Source organism: Botryllus schlosseri, chromosome 3 (genome assembly GCF_051294905.1).
Source record: "Botryllus schlosseri isolate E-star chromosome 3, Bs_hap1, whole genome shotgun sequence".
In the NCBI taxonomy this organism is placed as follows: domain Eukaryota; kingdom Metazoa; phylum Chordata; class Ascidiacea; order Stolidobranchia; family Styelidae; genus Botryllus; species Botryllus schlosseri.
In genome coordinates, this window is record NC_137238.1 from 23,056,925 (window position 1) to 23,076,100 (window position 19,176).

The window sequence follows — 19,176 nt, forward strand, 5'->3', positions numbered from 1 at the left end:
CGTGATTTTCCTAATTAAAAAAACAAACACAAATTACGTTATCAACTATGTTATAAATTTAGAGGCTTCGCGGACCCCCTGAAAATGCTTCGCGGACCCCCGGTTAAGAACCACTGAACTAGAACTACAACTACTGAATTTTCAAAATCAAATAAAAAAAACCTTAGTTAGTTTACCATCAACTAACTGTTTAGTTTTAACAACGTGTATTATACATAATACATCATCTATCTACGAACAGCTTACCTCTCCAATATGAAGAAAATTGTCATATCCTTCTCCAAACATGGATGGTATACCAGCACGCCAATCCACCACTCCATCACCTATAAAGCAGACGCAGGTTATTAGAACCATCGATGATTACTTCTAGTGTTCCGATATTTATTTTGAACGCGTGTAATTTTCGGAAATGAATCCAACTGTAACCGGCTGGTACGAGACAATGTTATTGTGAAAGCCACGATTATCAGTGCGGCGCAAGTCAAACAAGTTTCTACAATTGCCTCGCAACGGCAGAAGTTAGAGAGCCACTGCACTTGAATTCATTCGAAAAAAGTTGTTAGCGGAAAATTTGCAATGCCACACAATTTCATGAAATAATATTCTCACCAAGTAATCCTTGAATAGTCTCGGGAACTTTAGGCCACTTTATCTTGCCTTGAGCTATATTGTAGCGGCTCTGTGTTGTGTGCTTCAAAATATCAAACCCAATCAAGGTTTCAGCCTCTTTCAACATCTTAATATACATAAAATATGATACACCTGTAGCAATGACAATTCATACTATAGACTACTGTACTTACCCATTGAGCATCCCATAGTGATGGATAGGTCAGGAGTAGGGCTGGGCACAATGATTCGAGTACTCGAATCTGAATCGAGCATTAATTTTAATGATTCGAGTCGAGTAGTAAAAGACGATTTTTTCGAGTAATCAAAATATACGCTTCTCGCCACTGAAAGTTAATTTACTAACGGGAATTATAGTTTTCATGCTATTTTCCACCGACGAAGCCTTGAAATCTTGTTTGGCCGTGTCGCAGCATACGAGACATTGTTCAAAGCTACGAACGTTACTGGAAATAACATATTTCCGAAGTCATGATCATTCCACAACATTGTCACGAAGTGCAATGAAATCGGTATGGTCGAAAAAATATCAAAGTATCTTTAATGTAACGGATGCCAGGCATTATATTCTTTGTGGTGGCATAAAAGGTACATATTTGAAATTTGACATAGTTCATTCTGTTGTGACGTCATAATGAGTGATACTCGAATACTCGACTCGACTCGAAGCATAAAACGTGATTCAGAATCGAATCATTCAGGTACTCGATTTTGCCCAGCCCTAGTCAGGAGTATCTCCGATAACTGAGCCCCTTCTAAAATCTGATTTCTGCGGTGTTGGTGGGTCCTCTTCATTCGGTCTAGGAGCGTGACTTGGTTTGGCTCCCTCTTTTTAACTTCTTGTTGTATATCTTTTATGTGATTATCAATGCTGTGTTGATCTTCGACAAGATCCGGACAGAAATTATCCTGGAAAATTAGAATTTAACTAGCTCATCTCAAAACCAAGATAAAAATTAACTGGACTTACAACCCTGGCTCTTTTGCATCTTGAGCTGCTGGTTTCTTCTTCCTCAATAACATTCCTTCGTTTTGTACCATACTTCTGCTTCATCTGATTCACCAATTTAGCTTGTAACGGTCTTCGATATTCATTGAACTTCTGCTTTAAGGCAATATGCCACGAGCCCTGAAGAAATTGCAATTATTGTTACACTCGACTCTGTAGAGGGCACTAATACCAAAACCAAGAAAAAAAAACTAAACAGCCCGCAAAGTCTGAAAATCGGCATTGTTTCAACAGTGGCAGTGCCACGTCACAATGAACATAACAATGGTCAATTTTGTTGAGCGATTGTTGGGAACAATGCCGATTTTCAAACTTTGAGGGCTGTTTTGAGGTGGTTCCATTGCATGGACTCAAGTCGCGATTTTTGGGTGACTCGACTTGACTCAATTCTTTTTTTTTAAATACGTTAAATGACTCGACTCGAATCAATTTTTCATTGCAACTTCGAAGAATAGTTATTTCGAGTATGAGTCCTGATACTTGGCAAAATAGGGCCAGAAACTGTTAAGACTGAGGAAAATTACTGTATTCTGGATGGGAGCCAATCACTTTAGCAGAATTGACAAAAAGTGGATTGAACTGAAAACCTAACAATGAACATTGAACATCTTGTAGTTATTCTGGAATTGTGGTTATTGCCTTCAGAAATACATTGAAGCAGCGTACAGTGTACAGGTATAGTCATGACAAAAGAGACCATAGGCGCCGACTTACGAGGTTACGAGGTGGCGCAGGTTCGGACATTTTGATTTGCGAAAACTGTCGCCGAGGCTGCGTAATACCAGCGCGTATTTAATTGTTCACCAGACATCAGTGACTCGCTAATTGAAAGCGCTTCCGGACTCTTTGGCAAGCTTATCATACGCCAAAAATCGTCAACAAGAATAGATTATATCAGGCATGGGCAATGTGCGGAAATTTGTTTGGGCGTCAACACGTAATTCAATTAGTATGTGTTGGCGGCCGTCGATATTGGTGCGTATAATACGCTGATATGAAAACATACATTAGTCCGGAATTCACCTGTAATGGGCAAGGACAGTTTATTATGGATATTTGCCCAGGACTACAGGTACATGCAGCTGACTTACATAGCTGGAATTTTCTTCGTTATTGTCTTTCAAAACTGGATAGTTTCTTAATAATGCCGAGCATACTTCTTGATACTGACGCGCAGTGGGGTACCTGTTAGATAGATCGGCATATAGTTACCTGATATCTATCCAAACTAACGAAATGCATGCACGAGTTTCAAAACAAAATACGATGGATGAATTGAATAGAATTATACTTACAAAGTATATTGTAAAAGATCTTGAAAGAGAATTGTCCTGATCTCTTTTCTCAGTCTTGATGGAATTACAATATTGCCAGCGCTACCAGGTACTAGGTGTTTGATGCGTTGCACCAGGTATTGAGGAAAAGTTGGGACGTTGTAGACCACAGGCCATCGTTGGTATGAACGTGAAAGTGATGATTCCACTGGATCATTCGTCACAATAGATTCAGATGAATCCAGTAATGATTCAACTGAATCATCCATCACATCACGTTCAGATGAATCCACAGTTAGGGAGTCGTTAGTGATGCTGCTGTCGCAAACGCTTTGTACTTTTTCTTGGAAAATTGGGTATAGAGGTGAAAAAATTGATAATTGAAGTCAAGCCTAAACTCACCCGTAACAAGGACTCTAATCTGATCATTGTCTTTTACATCAGCATCAGACAGATCAACCCAATCAGTAAACTCCTTATCATAACACTGAATATTCAAGAGTTCGGGCGCCAAATCACATTTCAGTGCAACAGATGATGGTATATCCTCTTTTGTGCACACATTAATGATCTTGTTGTTGGTATTGAATGTAACTAAAAGTCTCATAATTATTTAGGACTGAAATTACAAATTACAATTAGTTTTCAATTACATCTCACACCAAGTGATCTAAACGGACATGATGGTGGTCATCGACTGCGTAGGCATCTAAAGGTACAAATGATTTTTCATCGTCGGGGTAAAGCAAATATTTCACTTCAGAGTTTTCCACAATGTGACTGTGAATTTGTCTAGAAAAGAAAATTGTGACGCCAGAAAGATATCAGAAGAGTTCCTTTCATTCAAACAATGAAAATCCAAATTGTAAATATGCAGCTACTGCATGATGGTAAAACTATAAATACAGAACCAGTTTGAATACCCAATAGCTCTATACCTATGGTATGCATGAATATAAAAATGTACTCTTCCTAGATTCTTTCTTGCATTATAATCACCTGTTGGCTTACTTGAATTACCTTCCCACCAAACAAGATATCAGCAGAAAAACAGTATCGGGTCATCAGATGCATCATTCTCATCTCTCAGGTACTGCTAACTGCTTATGGCAAGTTCATTGTATTTTAGTCACGAGCGATACCGGTACTTAATACGAAATCGATTAAGCAGATGGCATAACTTATGAACTAAAATCAACAATACTCATAATTGTGATTAACTCAAAATCAATGAATATAAATATCTTTTTCTGTCGACTGACTGACTGACTGACGGCGGAGAGCGCGCATCGCGTACATTCGAAATTGCCAGAGTCCCGGATGCTGAATTAGCGCCGGTCACGGTTCATTGGTGAGAATGTTGGCAATAATAATATACGTTAAAGGTTTTGGATATGCTACAGTCGTGAAGGATATTGAAATAATTATCACAATCCATTATTAATATTCAGATATTTTCAAATTTACTAATCCCTTTACTGGTTTAACCACTTGAACAAAAAATGTTTAAAATTTTATCAATATTCCCAAATGCACGCGACTGTGACTTTATATTAAGTGAAAAAACAACACTCGACTCGAAATTCATGTCTGATGACGTTATTAACTAGAAGCCAGTATCGACTGTCATGTTTTAATTAGGCAATACGACAGTTTGCGAACAGTCATTTCTGATTTCCACCATGTCAATAATTGTTTTCCACCAAATATGGTAGACTATTGATTCCTCCCTCTTTCCACCCTCTAAATTCCTCCATATGTGGTGGAGATACGGTGGATAAAAGGAGGAAAAGTATCTTCCTCCATTTTCCTACCATTTTCTCCACCTTTTGGATTTACAGTGTGGGCCAAGATAGGCTTAATGCGTTGGCTGTTCTCTCGATTCACAACGACGTGGTTCTGGGAATTCCAGATTTCAATAAACTCGTTATTGAACATTTTGCTAATAAGAAATCACGTCGCGCACAATACTTATACAAGACATAAATTAATGCTGGTGGGCGGACGACTGTACACATCATGTTCTTTCCGAATAATTTCAATCAAGTGAGCCCAGGTAACTCAACCATGTCTATGGCTAAGGAAAAGTGAGTGGTTTTCATCCTTATTACTCGAGGCACACTGACAGTTAATTTACCGATATATTTTGTTATGGCTATGGAAAAAAAGTGAAAAATTCATCAAGATGAAATAATTTATTCATGAAATTGTTTAATGCGATATGTGCTCGCATTTCAATTTAACACAATGCTTTGATTCCTGCTTGAATGATGGCAGGCAGACTCGTAATTAATCTTCCATGGATAACAGCTGGCTTTTTATAATGTTTTACGTTTATGGGTGCCACCGCTTTGATTGCCTATCCCCTGGTCGTAACGCATCAGGATCGTGTACCAAACACTTTCGGACGAGGGCAAATCGATTTGACTCGCTCTCGGGACGAGAATCCATATACAAATCGGGTCGGAGGCGCTGCAGCACTTTACAGAATTGCTGAGCATGGAACGATTAAAACACCACAAGGTGTCATGCGAATGCTCTTTGTAGGTAGTTGGTCTGTGTATTTTTGGTATAGTCTTACTCGGCGCTTGCGTAATCTCTACCACGAAATCGTAACGCATGCTACTAAGGATAACCTGATGATTGATTCGTGGCATGGGAACGATTCTTAGTTCGCGTACATTTTGTAAAATAATCATTTGAATAAAAAACAATGAATAAAACATTTGTTACCGCACTTCAAGTGACGCCACCGGCAAACCTCTCGCGGCACCTATACGTTAAAAATCATTGTTTACGGGAAATTCATGTGGCCATCATGAACGTTGCAAAACGCTACTGTGACGTCATATTGATAACAAGTCGCTTGCGGCCCTTGCCCCACCACCCGATATTGTCACGAGCCGCCACTGGCTGCACGCAATCATTGGAAATCCACATAAGAGTAAATGCGTGCTTATGAAAGGTTTACACTTTTACCGTTGTCTACATTTTTTATTGGTTTTGCTTTGAAATGTAAGTGTAAAGAGCCTCGAATTTCGGAAAACGTCATAAGGCTCCTTCGACAATATATTTAAAAATAAGTAGCTTGCGAAAGATTACGGGCCAGCTATAATGAAGTAGTCTATAGCAGTGCTCTTCAACCGGGTGTTTCGTACAACCTAGGGTGTACCTAAATTTTAAAAGGGCGTACCACTCACATGGGGTGTACAGGGGTGTACCAGATCCAAATTAAAATATACCGATAACTAGCTATCACAATAAGCAGGCTTGTTTCGGAACATCAACATGTTAACCCGGTATCCAATATCGTACAATATGTTCATATCAGCTGTACGTAGCTTGCAATTTTTCTCCTTTAGGCGTTTCTAGATAAATTTTCTGAGAATTCCGTCCATTTTCGTCAGTTAATAAAACAGGCATAACTAGAAGTATTTGAATTGCCAACCATATGGCTCATAAACTTAAGACTAATTGACGCCGCAACCACAAAGTAAATTCACGTCAGGGATATCTAGAAGTTCGAGATATCCATGATTCATGTCAGCACTTTATCTTACCGAAAGCTACTGTAAAACCGCCATTAAAAACTAGAAAGCTCAATATAAATGCACGTACTATACACATCAAAATTGCGAGTATTAATGTTATGAGAAGTTATTGGGATCCGTTGTGTATTCGCGTAGAACTTCTTTGTTAAATCAATGAATGGAATTCGTCAATAATATGTGTAGGTTCACATGTTATTATCAAATATTTATCCTTTGTCGGCCCATGTGACCAGATTTACCTGCAGTGCAGACCTGATCAAAAGTTTTCCTTCGAATATTGTAGAAACCTAATTAAAGAAGATATAACTTCAGGTTGGCAAATTGTTATTAATCACATTGTTTCATGTTTTATTTTAAGGCCTCTCATCAGGATTGCAAATTTAAAATATATTCAAACCGCCGAAAAGTATTATGTGACGCATGAGATTTCTAATTTTTGTTTCTAAATAGGAAGCGACATTTCCCTGACGTTTCGCATTTTGTACTGTGAGAGTGGGACTCAAACCAAAAGCACACCGTTGCATTGAAATTGAAAATTAATTCTCTTTGAATCGCACCGATCGCGAAGAAATTTTTCGGCTGACTTAAACTCTCTCAAAAATTTGGGAAATAATTGGTAAATTGAAATTTGCATGTCGGTGGCCGCTAACACAAGCTAATTGAAAAACGGTCGCAGGTTAGCGACCCCTGATTCATATGAATATAAGGACCAACGCAGGGTCCAGATCAATAATCTCAATAGGTACATTACAACATGATGTAAATATGATAACTTTGGCGGCATGATCATGTTCATCATTCATAGTGTAGAAGGTCATCCCGCATCAACCGTTACCAATAGTTCCCTGCATTATCAACAAAGTGCTGATCCACTAAAAAGCCAGTAACGTGGTTCCAATCTATAATAAGATAACATACCCCACGCCCAGGGCCGTAACAGCACTTCGTCAGCCCCCCCCAAAAAACTTTGGTCTTGGGCCCCCCATAGGGTTATATACCGAACTTCTGGGGGGCTTCGCCCCCCAGACCCTCCCTCCGGCGATACACTGTTTACCACTATTCATCTTACAGTTCGGGACTTTGTTTAGTGAATCAGCTTTTGTCTCCTAAGCGCGCGAAGCGCGAAAAATTTATGATTTCATCAGTCAGTATGATCGGGAATTACGTATTTTTTATCAATTTTTATCTTCTCTCTGCTGACGTAATCAGATTTGCCGGTAGAGCTGAGTGAGGTGTGTTTGAAAAGGTAGGACCACTCAATAATAATTAAACAGCACCTCGTCAGGCACCCATCATGTTGTTCGCGTTTGTCACGAAATTATATGTACTGTATTGTGAGCCGAGCGAAAGCGAGGCGCGAAAATTTTCGATAATTTATGATAAAATCGGTCAATCAGATCGGTGATTGCATATATATTATGCTATCAATTTATTGTCCTCTCTACTCGCTTAATTAGATTTACCGGTTGAGCTGAGTGAAGTGTCTTGTAAACGGGAGGGCCCGTAAATATTGAATAAACATCTTTGGGCGGGCGGACCCGTTGATATGACTTCGTTATGGTGTTATTTCGTGACTTCCAGTCTGCTATATCAAAAAATATAGAATCGCCCAAACGTAGGCTTCTAAACTAAGAGACGCACACGATTTCAAATTGGTATTTCTTCACTGGCATAAAATTTTCCCCAGCGGGATGGTAATTGTCTCGTGAGGTTCAGATTGCAAAGACAGGAACATTCGGCGCCAGTCATTCAGGAGCCTATGGACAATTAAACCTATATGTATTTTGTATAGCCTATATAACGAAGTTTTCGGTCTGCATAAGGGCATAGACCAGTGGTTCCCAAACTTTTTCGGTGTGAGGGCCAAATTTTGAATTTCAGAGTACGGTCGGGGCCGCACGAATACCACGGCTATGAAACGGACCCAAACAGTCATCATGGCTATTTCGGAGTAGTTTTATTGCCCTGGCGAGATTTCAAAACTGTACACTGTTTACGGCTATACTTATCTGTTGCATTGGGTGTCCGTTGAGTGAATCAGCTTTTCGCGTCAAAACGCGCGAAGCGCGAGAAATTTCTTCAGTTTCATGACTGAATCGGTCAATATGATCGGGAATCGCATGTATTGCTATCAATTTTCATCCCGTCTCTGTTCACGTAATCTGATTTACCGGTAGAGCTGAGTGAGGTGTGGTAATTAAATGGTGGTAATGGTAATTAAACATCTCCAGGGGTATACTCGTTGGCAGGAACGTAACAGCATTTCTTCAGGACCAAGGGCTCCCATAGGGTGATAAACTGACCCCGCTTCACGTTGTTCGCTTTTGCCACGAAATTAAAGTTGTACTGTTTAGTGAGGCAGCCGCGACGTGCGAATATTTCGATAATTCATGATAAAATTGGTGACTAAGATCGGGAATTGCATGGTTGTCCTCTCTGCCCACGTAATCAGATTTACCGGTAGAGCTGAGTGAGAGGTGTCTTTGAAACTGCAGACCCCGTTAAATTAAACATCTTCGGGCGGGCGGACCCCTAGGTATGACTTCTTTACATGATGTTATTTCGTGACCTCCTCCTGTCTGCTATATCAAAAAATGTAGAATTGCCCAAACCTACTAAACTTAAAGATCACACGATTTCAGATTGGTATTTCTTCATTGGCATATAATTTTCTTTCCTGCGGGATGGTATTTGTCTTGCGAGGTTCAGATTGCCAAGACAAGAGCATTCGGCGCGAGTCATTTAGGGCGTATATGGACAATTAAACCTATATGTATTTTGTATATATAACGAAGTTTTTGGTATTTCGAAGTTTTTGGTCAGCATAAAAGCAGTCCTTTACGGCCAAGGCTTTCTCGCTGCCGATCGTTCTGACACACTTCTTGGAGTCACATATTACATGGCCAAAAACTTTATATGTCTTGGTGCGTTGTGGTGCGGTCATGGCCAACGCTGATATGCCCATTTCTATAAATCTTGCTTATTTTTTCTTGGGGAAGAGTACCCAATAATCAAGATATGTGGGGAATTGAAATCGCGCATAGCGCGAAAAATGTTTGAAAAAGTTGCATAAATTTTCCAAAAATACTCTATAATTTATGCTAATTCACGAAATAATTTGGGGCCCTTTCCGACCTCGGCCCCCCTCAATTGGGGGTTTGGAGTGCGGCAGTTACGGTCCTGACTATATAGGACTACCAATTATGCTGCTTTTAGCCGGCTAAGCAGTATGCATCTCGTCGTATTCAACCGTAAGTCACGTGTTGCACATCTAGCCATCATAGGGTTACCTTACGTCCTCTTTTAAGGTGATTTGTCCTCTTTTTTGATTTTTTTTTAAATGTGTCCTCGGAGGACGCCCAAATGTCTTCTTATTTGACGATTTTCGTCACATATAGGGCCCAATTCGGCTGATATACATTAAGTCAGTACTGTAGGAACGCTACGGCGGCTATTTCGGGAGCTGGACCGGAAAGTTGACCTTTTTTTCAGTCAACCACCTGTTGATGTGAAAGAAAAACTGTATTTTCCGGGAGTTAAGCCTCTTTTTCTCTTTTAGTCAAGCGACCACGAAGTGAGAAAATGTAGAATTTTTTCAGGATTTTCCTCCGATTTTGAAAGTTATCAATACCTATTTATATCTATAGCTACTGCTCGTTCGACTGGGAAGTTAGGGCACATTGCATTGAAATCGCAGTGATGCAACGTTAGCAGTCTATACTCACAACTTTCCTGCAATTCTGTAATCAAAAACTACAGAGGCCAAGCCAAACAGGAGTATTTTATAAATATAAATTTTATTTCTTAATAAATCGATTTCCTAATATATTTTGGGGGCCGCAAGAAGGCTATCTGAGGGCCGCACTTGGGAATCACTGGCATAGACCTTTTCGGCCAAGCTTTTCTCGCTACCGATCGTTCTGGCACACTTCTTGGAGTCGCATGTTATATGGCCTAAAACCTGATTGTATGTCTTGGTGGGCCGTGGCGCGGTAATGGCCCAATATCCATAATACAGAAAAATGGCTGCTTGAATTCGCGCGCAGCGCGAAAAAATTTTGAAACATTTGCATAAATTTTCAAAAAATACGCTATGATTTATGCTAGTTCACGAAATAATTTTGGGCCCCCTTCGAGCTCGGCCCCCCCCCCCAATTGGGGGGTTTGGGGTGCGGCAGTTACGGTGCTGCCCACGCCTATACCGTAAACGTTGCGTATACTATAAGTACCGACAGCCAAATTTCAACTCCAGTTTTTTTAATTTTTTGTTGAATTATGAGCTAAATCACGTAGTATCAGATTGAAATATATAATTTTTTTCGAATCGTTTTTTCAAACTACTATGGTCAGCACAAAACACATGCTCTCAACTGAACACGACAGGATTAAACAGAGGGTGGGTTAGTAGGTACTGCTATTTCGCAATCCCCAACTCAACCAATTATATTTTCGCACCATCTACCAGTGTTGGGATCAAGTCACTACCTTCGAGTCACGAGTCATCTCGAGTCATTGCAGATTTTGACTCGAGTCAAGTCAAGTCAATCGATTTTCAAAGGTGACTCGAGTCAAGTCAAGTCACTCGTTTTTTGGAGGTGACTCGAGTCAAGTCGAGTCAAGTCAAGTCAAGTCACGAGTCAAGTCACAATTCAAGTCAAATTGAATTTTTGAAGTACGAGTGATGATTCAAAGTCATTCACATTTTGCTGGCTGTGTGAAAGACAGATTAATTGATCATTTATCTTGAATCAAATAACGAATATCTAGTTAAATATACATGCGACAAGACGTTGTATCACTCACGCACACGTAGAACTGCTAATAAATACGGGAGTAACTGTACAGCTACATGATACAGTCAGTTATCATCAGCCAAAATATAGGACCTAATGCGAAGCTTCGAGAAGTTGAAACAAATTGATATGGTACAATAGCCCATACTATCCGTCTACACATCCCTGAGAATATAAACGCACAAACAATTATATTTGTTCGATTTAAATCATACAAGAGGGATGGTAAATGTAAGAACTGTACAACGTAAGCATTGAGCCGTCTAAGAAACAGAGACAGATTGCTATTTAGATTAATCTAGCTCGACAACGTAAGCTGGGATCGTTTAATTTGTGGTCAATTTATTTGTGACGTAACAATGTATGATCAGTGTAACGAGAATCAGTGAATGACTTGTTGCTCTCTCAAGTGACACCGGCGTATCTCGAACAATCTGAACAACACAAGATACAGTGATTTATTCGACAGCGTTTACTTGATGACTTGAAATTGACTCGTAAATTTTACTCCGAGTCACGAGTCAATGCACATTTTTGAAGCTCCGAGTCAAGTCAAGTCAAGTCATTTTTCCAAAGTGACTCGAGTCAAGTCAAGTCATACGAAAAAGTTGACTCGAGTCTGACTCGAGTCAAGTCATGACTCGAGTCATCCCAACACTGCCATCTACTGATTTGCTATTGTCGTTCATGTGATCGCTGTTTAACAGATCGGACATGATATCAACGACTATGACAACAAAACAAGTTGATGCTAAGAGAAATGAACCAACAGATGTAACTCCAATCAACGACATGAAAAGAGTTGTGCAACCAGAACTACTTGGTGAGTTCCTGTCCAGGTAGACCATTTTCCTTGATATCCTAGCGCTAATACGAGTGTTGAAGCTGTGAAATTGCCCCATGTATATATTAGGGATGGTCTGAACATGATTTCAACGTTCTTGTTCTGTGTGTGGACCTCGGAAATTCGGAGGTTCACTGCTCCCAAACGAACATTGGGAGTTTTTACACTGTGAACATTGGTTTTAACAGTAGTTCTGAGAAGTGGTTCTTAGTTCTGTGAAGTGGTTCTTAATACCAGGGGTTCCGCAAGCCAGCTGCAGGGGTTGCAAAGGAGGTCAAGACACACAAAACTCATACAAATGATTTGTGATGACACGCCATCATTGGTAGCAGGCAATTAGGCGCGATCAGTAGTCGAATTGTGAGTGTCGCGTTTTCAGGTCACGTGCGGGTGACCGCAACACAATGGCCATAACAATGACCCGTTGCGATTCTCCGATTGTTCGAACAATGCCGATATTTCAGACTTGGAGGACGGATTGTAGGTGGATCAGTGCCTGATCCTTATTGTAATTTATATTTTCGGAATCGGTGCAACAGTAGCTTTCGATCAAGACCAGATTCAATAATTTCTGCGCTCGGGAAGATAGCTTTTGGATTGCCAGAAATCCTACAGTCGCTTACGCAAAAGCTAACCTACGGATAGATACCCAGCACCCGTCGTCACGCTTGCTTGCTCGGAGGGAAATACCGCTCAGCAATCTGAACGCAACGTAATTGTCAATCCCATAGCTGACGACCCGAGGGCTCAAATTTAATAAAGTTGATCTTATTTGAACGCTACTGTCGCACTGATTCCGAAAATATACATTAAAATTCGACCGGGGCAATGGAACCGCCTCGAAATACACCTCAAAGTCTGAAAATTGGCATTGTTCTGAACAATCGAAGACACGCAAGGGTTATTGTTATGGTCATTGTGGTGCGTCGATGCGATTGTTTGGAACAATGCCGATTTTCAGACTTTGAACACTATTTCGGGCTGGTTCTTTTGCCTTGATGAAAGTTTAATGTATATTTTCGGAATCAGTGCGACAGTAGCTTTCTAATAAGATCAACTTTATTTAATTTGAGCGTTCGGGTCGTCAGCTATGGGATTGGCAATTACGTTGAGTTCAGATTGCTGAGCAGTATTTTCCTCCGAGCAAGCAAGCGTGACGACGGGTGTTGGGTATCTATCCGTAGGTTAGTTATCTTTAGTCTCACCTGCCTCATTGGACCGCACGTCACTGATTAGGCCGATCAGTAGTCTAATTCTGACTATCGAGGTGGTACGTCGTGAGCAATGGCATGCATACCGGAGGATGGGGTTCGAAATTGCAGCCCCGTATTTCTGAAGTGCCAACTATATCTCCAATATTTATATGCTCATTTTTGATTATGCAAATAGTTTCACGCTTGCGTTTCGACCGAGCAAGAATATAGCAATTTCAAAAGTGGAGGCTTAGATTTTCACAACTGGTATCTGAGAATTACCAGAGGATTTGCAATGAACACTCCATATGTTTTCAATATTTTTGTAAAGCATATTTTATTGGTTTCGTTCTTTTAATCCTCCGTTGATGCACAGTTCATATTGCGCACTAGTAATTTATATAATAAGGTATCAGATGTGTATTATGGTGACTTGGAAAAAAATTGGGTTCGCATATTAGCATATGTGTTCAGTAGGCTTTTAAAGGTTACGGAACACTGGCTGGGCCCATTTTCCATGTATTACAACTTTTTACGTCATTATAACATATTTGGTTGAAATTCTTTGCATTTCAACTTCGGACCAATCTCTGAATGGCGTCGGAAGCGTACGGGATCCATTTTGTTTTGAGATGTTTATTGTATCATAAAGCTAAAGTCCGTGGGATTGGAGAGTTGGCTACTGTATAAATTACACTGGTCAACACATAGTTTTAGGCAGACAAAGTAAGAGTGGTTTTGGGGGTTCTGAAGGGCACTGATTCCGAATATGACCTTAGTGTTTTCAAATTGGATGCGGTGACAAGTCGTACTTTCAGGTACAAGCTGCGGCGGCATGTCGTATTGAAAACCCGCGGTGGCAAGTCGTACTTTCAGGTATAGGCTGCGGTGGCAAGTCGTACTTTCAGACCCCCCTCTCGGCGGCATGTCGTAATGTATTCTTATGGACGCGGTGACAAGTCGTACTCTCAAGTATAGGCTGCAGTGACATGTCGTATTGAAAACTCGTGTTGGCAAGTCGTACTTTCAGGGTGCGTCGGTGTGTCGCATTGAAACGAGTGTTGGTGAGTCGTACTTTCAGGTATGGGTTGCGCTGGCATGTCGTACTTCGTATGGTGTTGAATATGTTTCAAGTATATTGATCACGTGATTGATCCTTACTTTATGTGTATATTCCAAATTATTATCTATGACCGATTCGAGTTAATCCCAACGTTTACGGTGATTGCGACTTCAATATATCGTTATTCTTATGGATGCGGCGGCATATCATACTCTCGGGTATAGGCTGCGGTGACATGTCGTACTTTCAACAAAAAAAGGTGTCAAATAGTTTGCAAAATCTAGGAATCACTCGCAAGGTAATATTTTGGTAGTTATTTTGTCACAGAGCCATCATCCGTAAATTGCTGGTACAGGCATACCAATCGCTCACAAGGTACTATTTTGATAGTTTGGCACGAAACTGGATCTCACTGGTAATATTTAATCAGTAACGAATAACAGAACCGTCGCAGACGGTGATTCGAATACCGACAAATTCTCACTTATTTCTGCTCTAGCCCTAATCCTTTGCGATGTTAGCGCTTATTTAAAAAGATGTGAAATATTTGTAAAATCGCATGGTCGCTTACAAGATAATGTTCCACTAAACAACTGAAGTTGCCTCGTATCCGAATGCGTAAAATTGTCACCCTGACATCAAGGTTCGAAGCAACAACTTGGTACTTTATGTTTTAACTCTAATCCCTTGCGAGTTAATCCTTTTCACGATCAAACTTACTACACAACTGAAGTTGAATCGTACCCGAGTGGGCTAATTTGTCACTTCACATCAATACAATATTATTCAAAGTCTGAAAATGTGGTAATGTCTTATATCAATAATAATAAGAAGAAGAATGTTGATCGAGGCCGAGCAACTTATAGATTGTTGTCTGCATTTCGCGCGACGCAGAATTTTTTAATAGTAGTACTCGAGATCTTTGAGTCGATATAGATAGATATCGTTCCAAAACAACGATATATTGGTATCATAGTCTGGAACGGAGAACGAGATTGACACGTCCAAAATTGTGTAATTGCTATTACTGCGCACATGGTCGCCAGCTTTCCATATAGGCAAGGAGTAGATTTTGGGGGGGGGGGTGCTCACCATTTTTGTAGTCAACACGCCAAATTTGAGAGGAGTGGTCGCGGAACATTTTCAAATCGGAATTAGGTGTCTTGAGGTCGTGACCATAAAAAGGTTGGGAACCCCTGGTGTAGTCGGTTAATCCACAGCCTTTGGCGTTCGACATGCTACCATAGAATTTCATGAATGCCGTCATGAACACAAATAATACTCTCCAAATGTCACTCTCTAGTAGCACCCTTGCAAAAAATGGTTGCATGCTTTTAATCGCAATTGCATTTCGGGTTTATTCAATTTTTGAAGGTCCACCGGTCCGCCGACTATTTTTTGAAATTTTACCGGTCCACTAGCTTTTTTTTTTAAAGGGGTCCGGAGGAACCGCAGTAAACCTCCCCCCGTATTGGATTCTCTGTGTCATAGGACACAGATTTTCCGTCGCGGTTACTCGCATTTTACCTTCTTTTTTCTCTCTTAGCAGAAGGTGCAACGAGTCTGCATAACCAGGCTTAGAGGGGCTTGAGTCTGCGGCCACAAGATTGCCGACGCCACCATGGCTATGCATGGGATACTGGTCCGTCAAAGCGGTACCAGATCCCGGGGTCGGAATATGAGGGCCTGGCGGCCATACTCTTCTTGGGTTCTTGAGACAGTGATTGGATAGGATTATGGTTGGACCACTAGGGTTTCGCACCGCCCAGCGTCCAGTAAGGCGATGCTTACGTTAATACAACCAAATACTCCAGCTCGCTAGCTTAAAAAGGCTGAGAACCACTTTACACTACCCAGGACCGTAACTGCCGCACCCCAAACCCCCCAATTGGGGGGCCCGAGCTCGAAGGGGACCCAAAATTATTTCGTGAATTAGAATAAATTATCGAGTATTTTTTGAAAATTTATACAACTTTTTCAAATATTTTTCGCGCTGTGCGCGATTTCAATTTGCCAAGCATCCTAATTTTTGGGTACTCTTCACCCAAGAAAAAATACGCAACATGTATAGAAATGGGCATATCGGCGTTGGCGATTACCGGGCCACGATGCACCAATACATATGAAGTTTGACGCCATGTAATAAGCGACTCCAAGAAGTGTGCCAGAACGATCAACATCGAGAAAACCTTGGCCGAAAAGAACTGCCCTTTTGCTGACCGAAAACTTCGTTATACATACAAAATAGGCTACATATAGGTTTAATTAGACGCCTAAATGACTGTCGCCGAATGTTCCTTTCTTGACAATTTGAACCTCACAAGACAGGGTAAAATTATATGCCAGTGAAGAAATACCAATTTGAAATCGTGCGCGTCTTTTAGTTTAGTAGCCTACGTTTGGGCGATTCTATATTTTTGATATAGCAGACAGGAGGTCACGAAATAACATCATGTTACGGAATCATACCAACGGGCCCTACAGTTTCCATAACACCTCACTTAGCTCTACCGGTAAATCTGATTACGTGAGCAGAGAGGACAAGAAATTGATTGCAATATATATGCAATTTCCGATCTTATCATGAATTATCGAAAATTTTCGCTCTTCGCGCTGGCTCACTAAGCAGTAGGCTGCGGCTAATTATGGAACAAAAGCGAACAACGTGATTAGGGGTGGTTTATCACCCTATGGGAGCCCAAGGCCCAAGTTTTTTGGGGGGCCTGACGAAGTGCTGTTTCCTTCCTGCCAAGGGCTATACGCCCGAAGATGTTTAATTATTATTGAGGGTTCCTACCTTTTCAAACACATCTCACTCAGCTCTGCCTGTATATCTGATTACGTGAGCAGAGAGAGGATAAAAATTGATAGCAAGATGTATTCAATTCCCGAACATATTGACCGATTCAATCATGAATTATAGAATTTTTTCGCTCTTCGCGCTGGCTTACTAAGCAGTAGGCTGCGGCTAATTATGGGACAAAAGCGAACAACGTGATTAGGGGTGGTTTATCACCCTATGGGAGCCCAAGACCCAAGTTTTTTTGGGGGCCTGACGAAGTGCTGTTTCCTTCCTGCCAAGGGCTATACGCCCGAAGATGTTTAATTATTATTGAGGGTTCCTACCTTTTCAAACACATCTCACTCAGCTCTGCCTGTATATCTGATTACGTGAGCAGAGAGAGGATAAAAATTGATAGCAAGATGTATTCAATTCCCGAACATATTGACCGATTCAATCATGAATTATAGAATTTTTCCGCGCTCCGCGCGTGCAGACGGGAAGGGCTGAGTCAGATAACGAACCCCTTTGTAGATGAGAAGTAGCGTTAAACAGCGTATAACCTGAGGGGGGTCTGGGAGGCGAAGCCCCCCAGAAGTCCGGTTTGTCATCATATGGGGGGCCCAGGACCAACGTTTTGGGGGGGGGGGCTGACGAAGTGCTGTTACGGCCCTGACACTACCATCGACTCAAACGGCAATTTGAGTATATAATAAACGTTACGGTGAGTGAGTGGTGACGTCATCATTGTGTAAGTGCATTCGGTGAGTTATACTTTTAACTGAACAAGACAAACACAATGTACAATGCGATAAGACACAAAGCGATGTAATGAACACATAGGAGGATGCCGAACGACGCGCAGTTGCGGTCTTTTAGACTGATATCCACCTCGGCTTGGAGTGTCCGCCGTCACAGTTACTTCCGATATTGATCTTATTCGAGGCCGCGGTCCTCTCTAGTTCTTTCCATGCCTTGTGAGTGCTTCCTATCGTATGGGTCTTTCCCGGGCCTCATGGCGGGAGAAGAGGTGCCCGAACAAACGTCCGACGGGAATCGAACCGGAGCCGCCCGATGTGTAGGCGCTTATCGTCACCACTACCCCGAATTCAATTCATATGGAGTAAGGAATCATAAAGGTCTGGTGATGGAATTCAAGTTGCAAATGTCCCAGCCACCATCATCGCAAATGAATAAATCGGAAACCGATTATAATATGACTTTACTACAGATGAACAAACCTTGCTGTAGGAAAATATAAAAGAAGTATCGATTGGGGAAAACTACTGGGCCGCATGTGGGAAACGTATGGAAAAGCGACACGTCTTCATTGACGAAAATCACAAGTTCAAAAGATTGAAGCACAGAAATTTTACGAGTAAAATTAATCCTGAGATAAAAAAATAGTAGATACAGATAAGTGATAAAGGTAATGGGATCTAGGTGGGATTAGTAAGATATATCCAAGCTAGTCCTTGTCCTGAAATCTCACTTGGGGTCCACGTGGGACCCATATTATGAGACCCTTCAATTTTGCCAACCCATCTATCCACCTAAATACCACGTGGTCGTGTTACCTGGGACGTAGGACCGAAACAGCACGTCTTCGGCCCCTCCCCAAACGTTGGTATTGGCACCCGTAGGGTGATAAACCAAACTTATACGGGGCTTCGTCCCCCCAGACCCCCCATCACGCTGTACGTGTTTGTCGCTAATTATCAGCGACAAACGTTGGACTGCTCAGTGGTTCAGCTTATGTCGCCTATAGCTGCGCGAGGCGCGAGAATTTTTTTTAGTTCATAATTCAATCGGTCAATATGATCGGAAATTGCATATATTTTGCGTTCAATTTTTTCCTCTCTCTGCTCACGTAATCAGATTTACTGACAGAGAAGAGTGAGAGGTGGGTTGGAAAATGTAGGGCCCGTAAATAATAATTGAACAAATTCGGGCGGACCCACTGATATAATGGCTTCGTTACATGATGGTATTTCGTGACCTCCTATATCTGCTATGACAGAAGATACTGAAATC

At 41.2% G+C, this 19,176-nt stretch overlaps 3 protein-coding genes and 1 long non-coding RNA gene across 4 annotated transcripts in view; 1 reads left to right on the plus strand and 3 right to left on the minus strand.

Moving 5' to 3' along the window:
• LOC145436131 (uncharacterized) overlaps positions 1 to 16,162 on the minus strand; it is a 186,184-nt gene extending 170,022 nt beyond the window's left edge. Inside the window, exon 1 of the mRNA XM_080313417.1 lies at positions 16,152 to 16,162. The gene's annotated coding sequence lies outside the window, so the exon portion shown is untranslated. The remainder of the gene's footprint in view (positions 1 to 16,151) is intronic.
• LOC145436121 (uncharacterized) overlaps positions 1 to 19,176 on the plus strand; it is a 76,830-nt gene that overhangs the window by 44,692 nt on the left and 12,962 nt on the right. Inside the window, exon 3 of the mRNA XM_080313403.1 lies at positions 11,968 to 12,083. Within this exon, the coding sequence (XP_080169529.1) occupies positions 11,968 to 12,083 (116 nt within the window). The remainder of the gene's footprint in view (positions 1 to 11,967; positions 12,084 to 19,176) is intronic.
• On the minus strand, positions 193 to 838 carry LOC145436112 (uncharacterized). Its single transcript, XR_013914178.1, has 3 exons — positions 807 to 838; positions 613 to 739; positions 193 to 326 (listed from the first exon to the last, which is right to left on the minus strand). It is a non-coding gene; the product is annotated as an uncharacterized LOC145436112 (long non-coding RNA).
• LOC145435407 (sterile alpha motif domain-containing protein 3-like) lies at positions 868 to 3,523 on the minus strand. The gene is made up of 5 exons (XM_080312683.1): positions 3,319 to 3,523; positions 2,938 to 3,259; positions 2,734 to 2,827; positions 1,604 to 1,762; positions 868 to 1,542 (listed from the first exon to the last, which is right to left on the minus strand). The coding sequence occupies exons 1-5, from the start codon at positions 3,521 to 3,523 to the stop codon at positions 1,327 to 1,329; spliced, it is 996 nt and encodes a 331-aa protein (XP_080168809.1). The 3' UTR covers positions 868 to 1,326.

Coding starts and splice junctions, on each gene's coding strand:
- LOC145435407 (XM_080312683.1), bottom strand. CDS start 3,523: ATGAGACTTTTAGTTACATTCAATACCAACAACAAGATCATTAATGTG. Junction 3,260..3,318: donor GATTAGAGTCCTTGTTACGG/GTGAGTTTAGGC, acceptor CAATTTTCCAAG/AAAAAGTACAAAGCGTTTGC. Junction 1,763..2,733: donor ACGAAGAAAATTCCAGCTAT/GTAAGTCAGCTG, acceptor CAATTTCTTCAG/GGCTCGTGGCATATTGCCTT.